The 18,431-nt window shown below is 34.1% G+C and overlaps 2 protein-coding genes across 7 annotated transcripts; both read right to left on the reverse strand.

Moving 5' to 3' along the window:
• Positions 1-3,791: 3,791 nt before the first annotated feature.
• LOC101251680 (serine/threonine protein phosphatase 2A regulatory subunit B''beta) lies at positions 3,792-14,144 on the reverse strand. Of its 5 annotated transcripts, none has more exons than XR_741636.4 (14): positions 13,413-14,134; positions 11,527-11,769; positions 11,309-11,417; positions 10,983-11,082; positions 9,661-9,766; positions 9,371-9,461; positions 8,566-8,707; positions 7,936-8,083; positions 7,642-7,751; positions 6,056-6,212; positions 5,213-5,338; positions 4,956-5,119; positions 4,051-4,319; positions 3,792-3,853 (listed from the first exon to the last, which is right to left on the reverse strand). XR_741636.4 is itself a non-coding variant. In XM_010323054.4 (13 exons), exons 1-12 carry the CDS (start codon positions 13,560-13,562, stop codon positions 4,979-4,981), a joined length of 1,623 nt encoding a protein of 540 aa, XP_010321356.1. In that variant the 5' UTR covers positions 13,563-14,144; the 3' UTR covers positions 3,792-4,319; positions 4,956-4,978. The 5 variants fall into 5 exon arrangements, 2 of the variants coding, with proteins under 2 accessions (XP_010321356.1, XP_004239749.1); XR_741635.4 differs by having other exon boundaries at positions 3,792-3,968; XR_011221470.1 differs by having other exon boundaries at positions 3,792-3,968; positions 11,309-11,414; positions 13,413-13,936.
• A 797-nt stretch (positions 14,145-14,941) lies between these two features.
• Positions 14,942-18,321, reverse strand: LOC101251184 (small ribosomal subunit protein bS6m). 2 transcript variants are annotated; one of them, XM_004239699.5, is made up of 3 exons: positions 18,097-18,321; positions 16,184-16,392; positions 14,942-15,541 (listed from the first exon to the last, which is right to left on the reverse strand). In XM_004239699.5, exons 2-3 carry the CDS (start codon positions 16,364-16,366, stop codon positions 15,269-15,271), a joined length of 456 nt encoding a protein of 151 aa, XP_004239747.1. In that variant the 5' UTR covers positions 16,367-16,392; positions 18,097-18,321; the 3' UTR covers positions 14,942-15,268. The 2 variants fall into 2 exon arrangements, with proteins under 2 accessions (XP_004239747.1, XP_019069417.1); XM_019213872.2 differs by having other exon boundaries at positions 16,184-16,409; positions 18,097-18,300.
• Positions 18,322-18,431: the final 110 nt, after the last annotated feature.

Genomic DNA, 18,431 nt, shown 5'->3' on the forward strand with positions numbered 1-18,431 from the left:
GCTAATGACTCTACGAGGGTATTTTCGGAAGAATAAATTTCAATAGCCGATATATAATGTGTGTTTATTGATTAAATTAAATACATATTTAAATCATATAATTAATGAGTTTATACTAAACTATTAAATTTTTGTCAATTCGTAATAAATATTTTCTCTGTTCGGTATTATTTGTCATGGTTTCTATTTTTAGAGTCAAACTATAAAAATTTTGACTAACATTTTAAGATGTGTTTTTTCATCATATTAATATGCAAAAGAAATTGTAATTTATATTACTTTTCATATAATTTTAGAATATCTAGTTTTTTTGTTTAAAATATCGAATTAATGTAATCTAATTTACTTTTAAAAATTAGTCAAATTAACTTTTGATAAGCGCAACATGACAAACAATTCTGGACGGAGGGAGTATGTTAGTTCCATCTTAAATTTGGTATATTTTCTTCTTTTAATTGGTCATGAATTAAACCTAATGAATTTCTAAAAAACGAAAAGTAATCTTATCTTTATTAGGTCTGATAAAAATTTTTAAAAAAATCTTGTGTTAATTAGAGAGTTTTGTAAAGCTCATTAAAAAGTAAACACTTGTTATTATGATTTTTCCATTTTTAAAACTTGAACATTTAAACTCAAATTCTTATTCTAATTAAGATTACTTTTATATGGATAATGAGAACAATTTCATTTATCATAGCCATTGTTTATGGTCAAAAATTGAATTTTATTTCATCTTTAATGAATATAAAAAATTCCTTTTTTGCCTAACTTGAGTACTGAATCTATTGATTAAGTCATTGGATGCTTTTTAAAGGAATTATTTAAGACTAACTAATTCCAATAATGTCAATGTTTCTCCATTTTGTTATTTGGAAAAAAAAAATTATTATTTAATAAATAAATTAGGTGAGGCATTAATTAAATAAGTAAACCTTAATGAGCCAACTAAGCTCTCACATGAATCTAGTCATTAAAGTTGTGTATTTGGCAAATTCCAAATGAATATTTAAATGTTTTCAATAAAAAGATAATGTTGTATTTAATGTTAGATTTGAATTTTTTTATTAAGAAAATAATTAGATATAATATTTAAAACGTTAAAGATATAAACATCGAAAACCCTAGAGTAAAAATATTTCTCTATTTGTTATCTTCTCCTCTATTGCTCTATAGGGTTAACACTGTGGAGTTAGCTAGGTTCAATTTTGACTATATCTATATGGTAAATAAAGAAGTTTAAAACTAAATTATTCTTAAATATAAGATATATCTTTTCACTACTATGATCAAATTTGTATCTTTCTTTTCAAGGTGTTATGCGATAATATATTCAATTTAACTCAATAAAGTAATGTTTGAAGAGAATATTGTGGTAGAAAATTTATTTCGAAGAAGTGTTTAAAATGTCCCTTAAGTATTTGAATTGGTCAAAATTACTCTCCATCCATCTTTCGCTCCTAAAATACCCCCGACGTCCATCTTTTGGCTCAAAAATAGTAAGTAATGTTTGAAGAGAATATTCTGATAGAAAATTTATTTCGGAGAAGTATTTAAAATGTCCTTTAAGTATTTGAACTGGTACAAAATTACTCTTCATCCATCTTTCACCCCTAAAATACCCCTAACGTCTATCTTTTGGCTCAAAAATAGACTGTGTTAACAACAAATGTATTTGTGACACCAAAGGTGGATAGAGCGTAGTTTTGTACCATATCGAATAGTTAAGAGGCATTTTACACCCTTCTCAGAATTTATTTTTTTATAGAGTATCGGCTCATGAAATTATGAATTTATTTCAATGTTTTTCGATGTATAAATAATTTGTGCACGTGTGTGTTTCACACGTGACATAGTTGGGACAAAATTGATAACTTTTTGGTTGAAGAACCAATCAAGTTGGTTCTCAAAGGTTAGTTTGTATTATATTTGTGGGCCTTTTTACCCCACAAAAAAAGCTAATGTCTGGTACATTTTGTTCTGGATTTTGTGAGACCTCATGGGCTTATTTAGAGGCCCATATGTCTGTCAGCTCACTTCTCTTTCCTGGCCCACTTTTGCTTTTCCACGACACGTAAATATTTACTTGCACTCGATGTTTATTTAGTAAGAATACGTATCACTTAATCATAGTGAAGGGACAAACTCTTGTATGCATAACACAATTTTTCATTCATTTGTATGGTGTAAACATCGAAATGAGTAGGTAAGCCTTTACTATGCAAAAATAATGGTGTTTCCCTTCCATCTCTCTCACACACACTAAGAGGCGAAGATACATTGAATCAAATATAGTGTTATCCGGTACAATCTCGTTAAAAGAATTTGATTTATATGTACATAAAATAAGTACTCTCGAAAGTTTTCTTTTGATGTATGTATAAACCTTAAAATTGACAATGCTTACACAAAATCTTGTGTACAGAAACAAATCACACTCACACACAACAGTAATCGAAACTCAATCTTCATTCTATCCAAGAATCAAGAATTTATAAACGTAAAACTTAAAGAGTCCATTTCTAATCGTTCAAAGGTGATCGATCAGTTGAACACTTTTTTCTTTTTTTTTAAAGATAATACTTTATTTATATGATCAAATATATATATATATATATATATATATATATAATTTAAATTATATTTTAGTAAAAATTTTGATTGACAAATAGAGAGTTACAAAAATAGGACATGCACAGAGAAGCACATGCAATGCTGCCTAGGTATGATTGGTCCCCTCTAGCATGTGAAAATGTTCTTAATGGACAGTGTTTGGAAGCTTTTTTAATCGGCTCTTTCAAAGTACAAACCGTAACAACACAACTTTAAATATGATCTAAAATATCTTATAATTATTATTTTTAAAAAAAAAAAATTCAGAAGAATAAAATAGTCATTTGAAAATGTTACAATATATGATATTTAGTGTCAACCAAACCCTCTAAAATTCGTTAGGGGATGTTGAGTTCGTTGGCATTAATAGATGATTTTATTAGCTAAGCTTCGATAATAAGTTTACTAGCATTTTAGGAAACTTTATTTGTTGGTGAAGCGAACCCTCTAAAATTCATCTATCTTTTGAGCTAAGGGATTATCGAAAAGAGCTACTCTATCATAGAGGAAGACCTACGTATATTTTATCCTATGGACCCATATATGGTTTATTATTTCATTCAATGTTTGTAAGTGTTTTATCATATTACGACAATTTTAATCTTTAAGTTCAAGGTTAAACCTAAACCTGTTAAATAATGACAAAATCTTACATCGATGATTAATGAAATGAGTGGACTCCTAATAAGACTTGCGTGATCCCCCTCTCTTTGAGACCTAAATTAGACGTAAGATCTAATTTCACATGATATCAGAGCAAGGCCCATTCCACCCGATGTTGGGAACCAACCCCAAAATCAAAATTGCTTAAATTGCCCAAACACCAGATGTCTCACATTAATGGAGGTATTAAAGAGTGACAAAAGTCGTATATAGATGGTTAATGAGATGAGTGGACTCCTTATAAGGCTTGAGCAATCCTTCTCCCTTTGAGCTAACTTTTGAGATGTGAGTTAAGCCTAAGACTAATTTCACAAAACCCAAAACTTCCCATTTTTTGAGGTATGAATTAGACCTAAAAACTAATTTTACAAAACCCAAAACTTTCATCTTAATCAGAACTTGAGACTGACAATGTAAATTAACTCAATTTATAATTGCTCAACCAAATTCAAGGGATAATGAATGCTGATACTAGAACAAGTTTATCAGTTGTGACTAATAAATCAACAGAGTGCCAATTGACAGCAAAATTATGGCTTCAACATCCAAGTGGGAGGACAAAGAAATAGAGAAGAATATCCTGCAGTCCAGAACAAAACTATCAAAGATTCACAGAACACAAAAAGCAGATAACATGGCACATTGGCACTCACTACACTAAACCTCATCTAGACAAAGAAACGTATCTGAAACCGCTGAAAATTGGAACAACAAGAAATAATTAATAACAGTGATTTGTTACAGCAAAAGAGAACAAATGTGGAAGTTCTGAATTACCAGAAGGTACATTTATCGTCAATTGGTCATGTGCCAAGCCCTTGATAATTCATGTTGGCAGTTTTCAAGCTAGCATGGACAGATACTTCGAGAGAGTGCTCCGTGTAGACCAAACAAAATTTCCTCTGTGGCTATCTCAAAATAACATCTTGGTGGAACACAGAGATCTCTAAGAGCAGCTTATCCAACATTCATTTCTGAGCAAAATTCACTTTTGCAGCTCAAAATTCAGCTTCAGATGAAGTTCGCTGCATGCACTTCGCTGGAAACTAGTACAGATTTTAAAAACAGGAGTTCAGCCTTCTGGTATAGCTATACCCACATTATGGCCAGGGCCTTCCAGATTCACATATTTAATAAGTGTAATAGAAGTGATCAAAATTGTAGAAGACCACACCGTAATAATAGGTGGCCAAATTAGCTAAGCTAAAATAAACACACACATACCAAGATATGTACTTGTATTGCAACTGAAAATGAGATCAGAATGTATCTCCTACCACTTGGCTACGAAATAGCTTTAATAAAAAGGGATTCGCATTCACCTGGGTAGTCAATATTTTTGTTATGAATTCAGTTCCATCTAGCATTCTATATTTTATGCTCAAAATATGTATTTTCCTCATCTTATTATTTAGAAGGCGGTATCATGACATTAAAGTAAATTACACATTAATAAAATACTTTATGGTTCAGCGATGGTTAGTATCATCCAAAGGGCTTGTCACCCCAGGTGTTTATACAAGTTAAGTCGAGTACTAGCCTTCTAGAAGCTTCATAATATTAAAGAGTGGATATTTGAGTTAAAAACCAGAGAGATCTTGATAAGAAATACTGTTTCACAGACCTATCCATCTACAATATGTACTGGTTGAAGGAGATGTAATAAAATGGATAGCCCATACCTTTCCACCTTGCCAACTGAAACTTAAAAAGGCGCCTCAAGTGATTCATCCCAGACATCTGCACTTCCATTGGAGGCATCCTCTGCATCTTCCTCCATTGAGAGTCTAATATATTCCCTGTGTGCAAAGCGATCCCACTCGGTCAAATTCGGATTCTCGCGTTCCTGGAACAAAAAGAAAATCATATGAACCATTGATAAGAATGATTAAGCAATGTAGATCAAGCTCATTTACTTATTTACCAAACGTTAACTCACTTGACGTATAAGGAACGGGTCGCGGGTTTCAAATGCCATGAACTTATTAAGGTTAAAGAGAACATTAAAAACACTGCTGGATAGTTTATTTCCCTTCAAGTCGCGTAATGCAAAATAACTTTGATCCTGCAAGTAAAGAAGCTTCAGTGTTATGTATCATTCTGAAAATTAACCCAGATGGTACAATTAAAACATTATATATTGTGCATCTACTCAAACAACAAAGAGTTGAAGAATGACATAACTTGTTTCAGTTGGTAAAGAAATCGCCTACTCCTTTCCCAAAGGAATCATATATTTAGGGAAGAAAACACATCTGCTGTATTTCTTATTTCCGCATGACCATTGACTAAAGAATTTACATAGCACATTGGTTTACTGATTCACCATCAAGAAGACAAAAAATCTGCCTGCTAACCTCCACCAGAGCTTAAAAAGAAATGCTGTTCACTAACTTTTCTTTTATGACAAGGGAATCTTGCAGCCGCTACCCTTTGGGTGCGCACAGGGTAAAACCCCACTCCTATGCAATAGCTCGCAAACCACACTTCGACCCAGAAGGAAAACCCCTTGCTTTCACTGGCCAGGGGTTTGGAACTTGAGACCTCCAACATGGAAGTCCCAAGGCCCAAACCACTGGGACAATGCAATTCACTAACTTTTAACTACTACATCGCCTTCTTTCACATAAAAAAACATTCAGACAATGCAACTTAAAACTTCCAAGTTAGGTACCAAAAGAGGTCAACTAGAAGTGTTCTCTCATTACAGTAGAAAAAGCATTCATAGGACACAATCACACAACATGATAAAGATATTGAACGTGAAAAAACTGATGATTACCTCTGGATTAATCATGTCAACCATCTGGCACAAAATATCCTCAAAAAGCACTGGCTCTTGGCCCATGCATTCCATTCTATGCAACTGCTCCTCATAAAAGAATTGCATCTCATTCCTAGTCAGAATACTATTTCCATCCAAATCTATGCATTTGAACCTGCCCATAAAATAAATTTAGATAGAGAGAAGGCTGTGGTTATAAGTTAATACTTGTTCATGTCCCACAACTATACAACTGAAATTTTCTGAAGAGGACTCATCATGTTATACTATTATTATTTTGCCTAAATTCTTGGCTGAAATGAACAGAATTCAAGCATACAATCCTAATGCAAAACAATCAGCTAAATGGTCTTCCCTGACTATCATGATTATCCTGATATACTCTAAATCTTCAAAATGAAACAAATCAGCAATTTGACTTCCGACTCATTAGCATTCAAATACCAAGAAAAGCTAAAGAACAACTAACAAGGTTAGCAGAAAGGATGATAAGGAAGAAGACAGAAGAGTTTGGATGACTAGGCCCGCTTGCATTTTCTGGGTACAGTGGACATAGAAATCAGAGATACTTTGAAGATACTGCAGTATCAGCTTGTAAACTGAAATATCAACGTCTGTAATTTTTTGTTTATTCTTGGATTTCTTTTGGTATGGTCGACCCCAACTTGTTTGGGACTGATGCATAGTTGATGGATTTCTTTGGTGTAAAATATTTGATGTGTAAGATCGACACATTAGTTGACTTCTCAGTTCCCTAAATTTTGAGGGAGCTTGAGTTATCTAGTTGGTACTTGGATTTAATTTTATTTGGAACTGAGGAATGCAACACGAGTAGATGGTACTTGGATTAAATAGAACTAATTTGGTCTTTTTCTTAAAAAAAGAATAAAATAAGGCGCTAAAACGGTATTGGTTTTGTTTTGTTATTATTTTTCCCCACCTTTCCACAAAATAGTGTGTGTTTTTGGATTAGTGGATTAAGGTCCGGGAAACAACCCTTCAACTTCTTCTTTTCTGATAAAACAAAAAAACTGTTTTACGCAGAACAAAAACAATTGCTGAAAACAAAAAGGAAATATAATCTAAATGCAACAAATATATGGCTAGAACTAGAAGTAGATAATTTGCAAGGAAAATCTTATTCATACTCGTGATATCCTGGTTAGCACAAGCATATCAACCTTACAAACAATAATAGCATACACTTCCAAGTACCAGCCTCTTAGGTGATCCCAGATGCTATAAATTATTGGAGAGCCGATTTGTCTTAACCTAAACAAAAGTGCTTTTGAAGACTTACACCAACATCTCACCTCCCATTCCTACTCAATAAACTAGGAAAGCACAATACAGAAGGAAGTCATTATCCAGCTGCAGTCATAAAATTGGCATGGATGGTGGAAATCAGTGGCTCCTTAAAGAAAGAACATTACTAACATAATCTCCGCTCAGCAGGAAAAAAATTCACAAATGATCATCTTCATAAAAAAAAAAATACATATGCTCTATTACAGAATAATCAGGAGGAAAGTAAAACATTTTCATGGAACTTGAAAAGAGTTTCATGTTAATCCTGAAATTACCAGTACTCAAGACCAGGCTCTGACGTTTTATCCTCCTCTGATAATATAAAGTAAACGAAGTCTTCATAACCCATCTTTCCTTCAACTTTACTTGTAAACTTCCTCGGAACCTGACAAAACAATTGAACATGCTTATCTTCTCTCTACTAATCAGACACCACTGAAGGGACGACAGAAAATTAAAACATAAACTCTTTATAACGTGATAAGCAAGCATTCTTAAAATACAACAGTTTATTCATTATTGCAGGGAAAGTAAATTGAGAAGTGACTGAGTACATGGAAGACTCAAACCTGAGAAAATATTCTATCAACGATCCTGTACGTAAGGGCATGATTGCCATATCGAATGAGGTTCTCTTTATCAATCAGAAAATCATGATCAGTATCGAGCTCCCAAAACTTGCAATATATCACGTAAAAGTGTTCGTAAGAAAAGTATCTGCAGCAAAAAATAAGGTGCTCAAAGATGCAGCAGAAGTATTTACTTAATTGGAAGAAGTAACAAGAACTTGCCCAAAGTTATCAGTAAGAATATGTCAAGCAAAAGTCAGCAGAACAAACTCTAAAAGGTAAAGAATGTGAGAACCCAGAGTTTTCAAAGTGATCTGCAAAACATTGTGATGTGCTTTAGTAATGTCAAGCTCCCAAAAAGGATTTTGCTAATCAGTGATATATACTGCACCTTTTCTCCTCTCTTCTTTCTTTGACTAGTAAAAAAAGAGACAATTTCCTACCACCACCACTTGCCACATAAACATGCTTGTATTCAAAACACACGACATTAGACATTTTGATGGCGATGAAACAAGAACAAATGGCATCAAGTGAAGTAAAAGACGTGGATCTCCAAAATTTCCCAAAAAGCAGTTTGTATATTTTTCCATGTCTGCCTTAAGTCGATACTGCTGCAAATGTATTTACCTAAGGACCTTGTTAATATCTTCTTCTTCATCTGCATGTTGCATTGCAGCAATTAGGTCAGAACGCTTCAGCTCCCTGAGGGTAAGATGACCATCACCCAATCTATTCACGTAGAAAAATATTCTGTATATTACAGTTTCAGCTGGCCAATGCAAGAAAATTAACTGTTACAATAGAGTTTAGTAGTTTGAAACCCCTCTGTGCACAAACAAGTATTTAAATAAGATGTATTAGTCCACCTGTAAAAAACAGACTATCTACTACTACGTCCCTAAGTCCCAATAGGGTAAAAGGTTAGCAGTTACCTAAATTAGTTTGAATGGGACTCCTTTATAGAGAGCAACTTAAGGAAATTTCAAGTCTTTGTTAGATGAGAAATGCAGGGAATTAGAGTTCTCATGCTTGACATACCAAAAGCCCAGAAAAGGTAATTACTCCAAGTGAGATATCACAACTAGGAACCCTTAAATCTTTATTGCCTTTCTTCTCAACCACAGGACAGGGAGATGAGTAATACAGCACACGTGGTTCAACATATGATACCTGTCCAGTTCATCCCAGACACTCCCACCTCACTGAAAAATTTATAGCAACAACCACCATACCTAACTAGGACCCACAGCACTTCTAGTTTTTTGCTATGGTTAAATGTAACATCTCAAGATAGAAATTAATAGGGAAGTCTAACAGAAGAGCTTACTTAGGACAACGGTTATATACATCACAAAAAACAATGACGATTTCAAGGACACAGAGAGTTCTGCATGCATTAGCAATTAATGCTATGTAATATTGAGAAGGGTACCATATCGCTCTTGAAATTCGGGAGTGTTCCGTAAGAACTCTAAACCAGGATGTGTTGCCAAAAGATCTCGAAGAACAGGCTTGAAATCATCCTACAATCAAATTGCTTGAAGTTTCAATTAACGGAAGGAAAAACACAAAACCACAACCTTTCTGTTATAGAGAAGTTGCCTCTTTATAATCATGAATAATCAGACAAAATTTTAGCTCTTTTGAGATAGGATGAGTGAGAAACTACAAAATAATGTGATGAGCCGCTCAAACAAATAAAAAACAAACTAGAGAGTGCACCTGTATCAGGTGTTTGAGATCTGGCTGCTTCAAGATTGTGTAAATTTGGGTTGCTATATCTTTTGTCAACATGTTTCCATTGACCCAGTAATCAACAAAGACATCCCTACAGCCATGTTAAGCAAATAGCATCAGCAAATTCTCTTTCAAGTAGTTTCAGACATTACTAGAAAAAATTAGCACTAAATGCTCAGGTATACTATGCATCAGCATTACTAGTACCCTATATCAGGTATCACTTCTGAGTTGGTCTTTCTCTAGTGTTAGTAGTTTTAAATAAACACAGGAGAGGTGTAAGAATATTTTTTCAAAGGTACAGATGTGATATAAGTTCACAGGGGAAAGAGTTCCAGATACAGACCAAAAGAAGCTCTTTAACTTGAACTATTGAAGGAACAACTGGTAAAGATCATCAGTTCCTAAAACAGATTTTTTACACCACGAACATAAGTTCACAAGGTGTACTTCAGTTAAAAGAAAGAACTCTCCAGAATACAGCATTTCCCATCTAGTCAAATAAAATTCCAAGATGTGAAAGGAATGTTGGAAGGTTAAAAAAAAGTGAACATGTCCATTAAGGCACCAGTCACTTAAGTGGGATAACAATTACCAAAATGCAATACTATTTAAGAGAAAATCTTAGGATAATATTATTTTATTGTATGATCAAACTGTTTTATATTGTTTTTATGTACCACACTAATTCCTTTTTCTTTGGTTTTCTCGTCTATTCAATTTTTAGAATATAAAGGAGGATGAATATGCATCACACCCATCTCAAACTAAAACTGAGGCTGCTAAAGCAAACAATCCATAATAACTATGTTCTGTCACAATGCAACAGATCTGACTAACTTTAGAACCTCCAAAAAAAAGATAATACACTTCATATGTTTAAGGAAAAAACTCCAATCAAATAATTTTTCGCCTACACAAAATCAATTAAATCATGTCTTAAAACCTCTGCACGGACAAACCACAACAGTCAGGAAAGAAGTTAGAATTTAAAGATAAATCAACTATTACTGCAGAGAGTAACTACAAGATAAACTTGAACTTCTGAAGGGAGCTACTACAGTACTAGAACATCAATCGAACTTCAAAAACATATAGAAGGATATCTGTTCAAGAAAATGGATTCTTATATATCATAGAAACATGTTAGAAGAGGACGAAGAGACATAGAAAGATGTGAAAGGAAGAAGGATGGCCTTCATACCATATTTTCATTTCCACTTTCTGAAGGTGCAGATGACATTCTAGGAAATACCCAAAAAAGTTAACAGATCATCTCAAGAATTCAGAAGAAAGATGACAATTACCTTGTTATGATGCCTGTTTGACCAACATCAATCTTCCTAAAAAGAACAGTGGAGAAGAACGATGGCAACTTGCATATTTCCTTAGTAATTGGTTTGAATTCTGACAACCAAGGAATAGAATGTCAAAATGCACACATAAATAATAAATTAATAATAAGTCGCATCATGTGGAGCAACTGCTCATAGAGCATGGATAAATAATGATAAACTACTCTTTAAGTATCAAGACACTTTTTCTAATAAAAAAAATGTGTGATCCAGCTTAGTATTATGCTTATATTTGGATTATTACCCGCCCCGCCCCAAGAAACAAGGGGAAACCTTACCATCCATTTGTAGTCCATCCGTGTGACCGTAGAAAAACTGGTTTATTCTAAACAAGCAGCGTTCCTTCAATTCATTTGTAGGTGGACGGCCATTTTGAAAATAGAACTGCTATCATCATATGCATTTGATAAAAAAAAGCAGAAATCTTCACAATATGTCTGTGCAAAAAAAAAAGAAGGAGGCATCACACTAAATTAGTTATGCAACATTTCCATACCTGTGGTATTAGCTCCTTAACAGGCTCGTTCACTAATTTCAAAGGGGATCCTAACATAGAGGGGCCTGCCCTGGGTCTCGTTGTCCGCGGCGAACCAGATGAACTTCTTGGGGAAAGCGGAGGGGTACTTCCAGCCGGAAACATAGACGGCAAAGAACTGCTTGTCGCTACATTTGTGCTGGAAGAAGCTCCAGTCGCGCTCAAGGGTCCACCAGCTTTAGCATTATTAAGCAAATTTTTCACCTGCGTGTAGTGAAAAAGATTAATTTCAATTTGCCAATCAACCTAAGATCAACACCTATATTTTAAAGAAACGGAGGGAAGATGCACATATCGCTTCTATTTGAAATAATGCAAGGTAGACAGCACAAAGCATCATAGGCCCCAGTACTGAGAAAAATTCACATGGATGTTCAAAAGCCCACCAGGTTCAATGTTCATTCTTAAAAGCTCAAACACGTGTGAACATCCAAAGCACCAAAAATACAATACAATGCTGAACATCCTCAAGCATTACTATCACAGTTGTTCATCACCAACAATACAAAATTTACGAAGATTTTCCATTTAACCAGAGCACCATCACATCTCCATCATCCTAGGAAAGCTTCTCAGAGACGGTAGTTCCACGAACATGGTGATTCCATTATCAGCGACTGAAAACAAGTTGTAGTCTTATATGCATATTATTATTCAAACTCTGAGCAATGTTGGATTTTTGTTGGTAAAAAACAAGAGTACACTCAAAAAAAAGAAAAACAATTGATCCCGGAGATCCAAAGAATATACTATCATAACAAAAGTAGAAAAAGAAATCAGAGAAAGAGCACTGAATTGCAACAGACAGTTGAAATCTTTCTTCTACGCTCCACACAAAAATGGTTAATCGTGGTGCCTTCTAATCATTCCTCACCATAGAGGACTTGACAGTACATTCACTAAACATGATACTTCACTCAACAATCAACATAATATACTTACATTCTCATGAAGTCAACATATTATAGTAGTTAAAATCACTTCTGTGAGATACAAGACAGATCATATAGGAGCACATTATGATGCAATAATGCACTAACTTGAAAGTACAGCTTGTAACTACACTTAACAATATTCTTGGAAAAAAACAAAAAATGCCTTGTCTTCCTGGTACTTCAGCATGACTAGGGTAAAGGGTTGCGGGCTGGCGGGAATCGAGATGGCAATCCAACCAGTTTGAATCTATGAGCCAATTGGGGGTAGAGTAGCTAATTCACAAGGGAATTATCAATTATACCAACCACAAAAATTTCAATTTCCCTTTCACTTCTTTTCCAACTTGTCTTTCTTCTTTCTTTTATTAAAAACAGTGGTATCCAGGACAGCTTGTGCACACCTCGACTAATACCCAGCCAGCTCCCACCACCAGGTACCAGTAACTCTGTGCACTAACGCTACTAGGAATAGAAAGATATCACCTAGTGTTTTTATTCTACTTCTAGTGGACCTCATGGTGTTCAACCCACTTTAAAGACCAGCAGTCCACACCAAGGTGCATTCCAACTTTGTCATTTTGGCTACAATGTTACTTAACATGAATGTAATTACTAATGCATCAAAAAACACAACAAAACAAAAATATCAGCAAAATTAAGCACGGTGGAACTACGTAAATAGTGCTAACACTACTGGTAAGAAGGAAGGTCCAAGTATGACCACCACACATATTTCGCAGGGAAGCTAGACTCAACTACCAACTAACCTTCTACCTTATTCCACAACATCCAAACTCTCCCGAGTCCTACCTAAGGTCATGTCCTTGGTAAGCTCAAGATACTACCAAAATCTAATTCCTAATACACCATAAAATAAACAAATGATTAGCAAAATAGGCACTGTAGAACTACCAAAGGTGCCGTGTCCGGGAGCGATAGCCATTGATCAAACAGCTTCTGGGCAACAAAAGGGTTATCCTTGATAGCAAACGACGAAACATCAGGAAGCTGCAACAGTTCAGCATCAAGCCTCGCTAAATCACCAATTAAATCCACATCCATTCTTTTTACCCTCTTCAACTCTCTATGCAACGAAATCAATCCAAATCCAAATCCTCAAATCTTCCAGAACTTTCCTTATCATCAAACAAACCAAAAATACGGGCTTTCACATCACCAGAACGTCGCTTAAAGTAATCAATTTCTGATTATTATTTTCGAAGAAAATGCAAAACGATTTTCCAAATTGAGTATTTCGTTCTAGATCCTTCTAGATTTATGAAATCGGAGATGAGATTGTATTGACGGAAAACAAATTCTAGGAATTTGAATTCCGATTGAGAGATCGGAGAAATGGAGAAATTTACAGAAGCTCGAAACCCTCGAAGCAAAGTAGCATTTGTGTGTGTGAAGGAGGAAATGCAAAATGCTAAGTTGTGTAATAATTATGTAATTATATATCTAAACTCAAAATTTCGTTTAGACACTCGAATTATAACTTCCGATCGAATATCTAAATGAATTTTATTTAAATTTCAGGTAAAAAATTAGGTTTATCTGAATTCACATACTTTATGTGTTATATCGTATGAGTCATTGAGACTATATCTCTTTTCACAAAAGATATGACCAATGAAACGAATCAGTTAGTCATTTTGTATCTATTGAAATTTAAACATGAGACGTTACATCACTAAACCATAAAATCTATCCATGTTTTGGTCTCTGTTAATTTGTTTAATATATAGTTAACATAACTGGTTAATAAATGTTTGAGAATGTACGAATTTTTTATAAATTTTGAATTATAACTGTCTAATAGGAACATTTTATCACGTGTTCAAATGTTCAATTGAAGTAAACAACTGTTCAAACATCCATATAAATTTTAATTGCAAATTTAAGAGATTGTGATTTAATTATGTTGTTTTATATGAGTCTAACTCATTTACAACAATATCATACACAATGAAATTCCATTAAATGGAGTTTAGAAGAATAGAGTGTATACAAACCTAATCATTATTTTGTGAAGGGAAATTGTTTAACTCATTTGTATAAATAATTTTATTCATCAAAACTTAAATATATGAAATTTTAAAATAAATTAACTAAAATTGTATGTTATATTTCTCATGAGTTTCATCTACTTATTCGATCATTAGGCTATATGAGACTTTTGTTTAATGATGAAGGGACCCGAATGGGTGTGATACAGACAATCTATAATGAAGGAACCCGAATGGGTGTGATACAGACAATCTATAATGAAGGGACCCGAATGGGTGTGATACAGACAATCTATAATTGTAAAGTGATTGCTTCCACGGCTCGAACGTGTGACTTTTAACTTTTCAATTGGCATGATCAACGACCTTCACCAACCCTGGGTTGATAAACAAAATTTGATTTTATAACACAATAAAACAGGACATAAAAAGTGTAATAAACAGGGTGACATATATTCACTTATTTGGTGTAAACACATTCCAGTATCCACCAAAAATGGATCAATTCACTACTGAGCTTTGAAATCATACAATGAACTTAACTAATTTGTTTGCAAACTGGATTATTCTAAAATAAATTATTCTGCATAACTAGATTTTTAGGCAACAAAAGGCATGCACTACAAAATCGTTGGCCACAAGACTCCACGTAGCTTTTGACGAACAATATCATGTTCATTGAGATGGTACGACGAGTCTATGACAGCTGATCAAATTGAGAAAAAAGGGTGTGAGCACAGAGTGAAATTCATCAGCTTTCTAGACTTTGTTTGTCTCGGCTTCATTGGTATCATACTCGTCATCGTCATCGTCCTCATCATCTTCTTCTTCTTCTTCTTCCTCATTAATGTTTCTCCTGAACTTGCTTAGTTCAGCCTTGCCATCATCATCTTCACCCAACAAGTCAAATCCAAATTTGATGTCTCGATGCTTAACCAAAAGCCAACGGAGCAAGCGGTCTTCTTTGTTCAGGTAATGCAGCTCATTGTTTAAGCTGGGTGGTGTCATCACTGTCATTTGCATCAGTTGACCCTAAGAAAGATGCAATATCCTTAAAAGTTAGTAACAATAATCTAATACCGACAGAACACTTCTACTTAAGTTTGGCAGACTTCTTTTTTACTTTTTTTACTGCTTTGCAAATATACAGAAAAGGAATACAGAGGTGTGGTCATCGCAACAGTGCCTAAACGAATTTAGAGTTTAATTTGTCATGCACCAAGATATTGGAAAGCAGTACAGGAAAAAATATGAGTGGAGCTAAACAACTCTCTAACAGCAGTTAAAGAGATTAATTCTTAAAATGCCAGACATAAAAGTGAAAAATTTAAGGGCTAAAGGTCAGGTGACAATCATATTTAAAATGTTCTACGAATACTTTAAGGATTTACCTACAGTCCTTGACAAATGCATTCCCAACAGACTATACTTCTGTGGTGGTTTCTTTGAATTGATTATATCTAATTTTAAATCTTTTTTACAATCCTCAAGATGCATAGGATATTCCTAGTATTTTAGAATTCTTATGACCTACATAGGAGATTCTTTCTTTTGAAACTTTTGGATGTAAGTATTACTAGAATACTCCTTGTGTATTCTTGTCTATAATACAAGTTACCTTTCTAAAAAAATTATAAGATTACTGAAAGTGAAAGGATATCAAGAGAAACACACCTGATAGTATCTTCCATCTAGTTTCTTAATGCCATAACCCAGTTGAACAGTTCCAAATGACTTTAAATCTGTAAGGACCCCATTTTTTCGATAGACATGCTTCCCAACCTTTGCAATGAGGTCCATCATAGCCTCCTTCTTTACATGGGGTTTCAGTAACAGCATACAGTCATATAGAGGCATCTTTTGTCTTCTCTTGATTCAACCAACTTCAGGAATCACAGAACTGAATTACGTCAAATCTTGGAAAATGAAAAACTACGACAAAATGCACACTGCAGGTAATCAAAGCCAACTCAACCAAGAAGTTCCCTCATTGAAGGAATCATACTCCAAAATGTTGTAACACATTGAGAAATTTTCTTAGTAGCACTGAAGTTGGAAACAGTTTTTAGATAGTAATATTCTTTTAAAGTTCAGGGTACCCCATGGTATACAAGTCCAGTGCTCTAAAACTTATTGAAAGAGAAGGAAAAAATATTTTGAGAGTACAGGATGCTATGTTCTTCTGATAACGCAAAAGAAAACAAAGAACACTTTGTTCTTCTGATAACACAAAAGTAAACAAAGGACATTTTGTTCTTCTGATAAGCAACACAAAGGAAATTCTCAATATGTTTGTTCGAATTATCCTTGAGACACACCTGAGACTTGAGACAGAAAGAGTAAAACAGACGCATAAATGGGAATGTGACAAAACACATATAAACAAGGAAAAATATCAACTCCCAATAAGGATCCGCAAAAACACAATTCTAACCTCTTTTTTTAGACATTGGAACATTACCTAACTTAATTTTCCATGAAGCAAACTAACCCAAGAACCACTGGCTACCTATCTGAGAAAGATGAATAGCTAAGCACTCAAACCCACCCACCCAAAAAAAAAGAACAAGAGCAAAACAAGAACAAGAATAAGTTCGCATGAATTTATAATGTTTTAAGGATAAGAAATGAACATTAAATGTAGTATCTTCAATGAAAACCAAGATGGGTTTGATAGCCACAAAATCTGAATTTCTGTATTTGATAACTGATCTCATGTTCAAAGGAAAAGTCATAAGATTTCAATTCACATTTTAGAGTTACTGTAATGAGCAGTAATTAACCATACCAAACTACATTTACCCTCCGCTAAGAAGTGACTGAAGTTTTGTGGTTTGCATGAACCAATGGGATGAATTGACAAATTATTACATGGAAAGGCTCAAATTATTACTTGCTCTTGCTTTTGGTTAACTTAGGATGTACTTCCAAAGATTTGCCCGAGACTCCACAATTTCTGAATGACATGAATATAGGATTAATCTTACGATTTGCATTATGTATCGAAAACACTTGTCAACTAACCATCCTTTCATGAAAAGTCACGTGCTTTCAAAAGACACCTTTTTTAGACATATCATTTCCAAAATTTTGGTTGCAAAGGTATCATCACCAAGACGGAACGCAGGGGTGGAGCCAAGTAGGGCCAATGAGGTTCATCCGAATCATTTGGCTGAAAATTACGTTGTTTATACATGATTAAAATTACTTTTATGTATATATGGTTGATGTTGAACCTACTTTGACTTCTCTCTGAGTTTACTTTCCATATTTTGAACCACTCAATGAAGATACTAGCTCAGCCACTTACTGAATGGATGTAAAAATTGTTAACTACCAAATACAACAAGATGAACATAAATTTCAGCTGTCAGTAACTTCATATCATTGCTAATTAAACTATTTCAGTTTTCCTTTTCCTATCAATTTTAGTAACTCAAAACCGAAGTATTTGCATTTGCATGAGAATTTTCCTTACCTGTGCATTGCTTCTACACCAGAAAACTAAGAAACGTAGCAGATAAAAACGGAGAGCTGAGGATTGTGAAACTACTATACAATGAGATAAAGAAAGATAAACCGAATACCTTCAACAGAGATCGGCGCGTTTTCGAAGTCGCTGGAGATGAGATCGGCGCGATAGAGAAGTCGCCGGAGATGAGATCGTCGGAGATGAACTTCACTGGCAGTACAGTGAGCTCAGTTCTTGCTGCTAGGGTTTTACTTCTTGTTTGAAAGTTATATTAACCCTCAAACTTTTAAGGAAGTTGCAATTTCATCCATCTATTTCTAAATTTTCGTCCATAACACCCATATGCATATTTATTATTTGTGTTACTTACAAAATATTTGGTTCCAAAAAGATTATTTTAAAATTATCGGTGATAACTCGATTAGCTTAATATTTCAAAACTTTAAACTT

This window comes from Solanum lycopersicum, chromosome 5, assembly GCF_036512215.1.
Source record: "Solanum lycopersicum chromosome 5, SLM_r2.1".
Lineage (NCBI taxonomy): Eukaryota > Viridiplantae > Streptophyta > Magnoliopsida > Solanales > Solanaceae > Solanum > Solanum lycopersicum.

Excerpts from the sequence above, each read along its gene's own strand:
- LOC101251184 (XM_004239699.5), bottom strand. The coding sequence starts at position 16,366 with ATGCCTCTATATGACTGTATGCTGTTACTGAAACCCCATGTAAAGAAG. Across the intron at positions 15,542-16,183 it reads TAGATGGAAGATACTATCAG|GGTCAACTGATGCAAATGAC; the intron begins GTGTGTTTCTCT and ends CATCTTTCTTAG.
- LOC101251680 (XM_010323054.4), bottom strand. The coding sequence starts at position 13,562 with ATGGATGTGGATTTAATTGGTGATTTAGCGAGGCTTGATGCTGAACTG. Across the intron at positions 9,462-9,660 it reads ATCTCAAACACCTGATACAG|GATGATTTCAAGCCTGTTCT; the intron begins GTGCACTCTCTA and ends ATTTGATTGTAG. Across the intron at positions 5,120-5,212 it reads ACCCGTTCCTTATACGTCAA|GAACGCGAGAATCCGAATTT; the intron begins GTGAGTTAACGT and ends TTTTTGTTCCAG.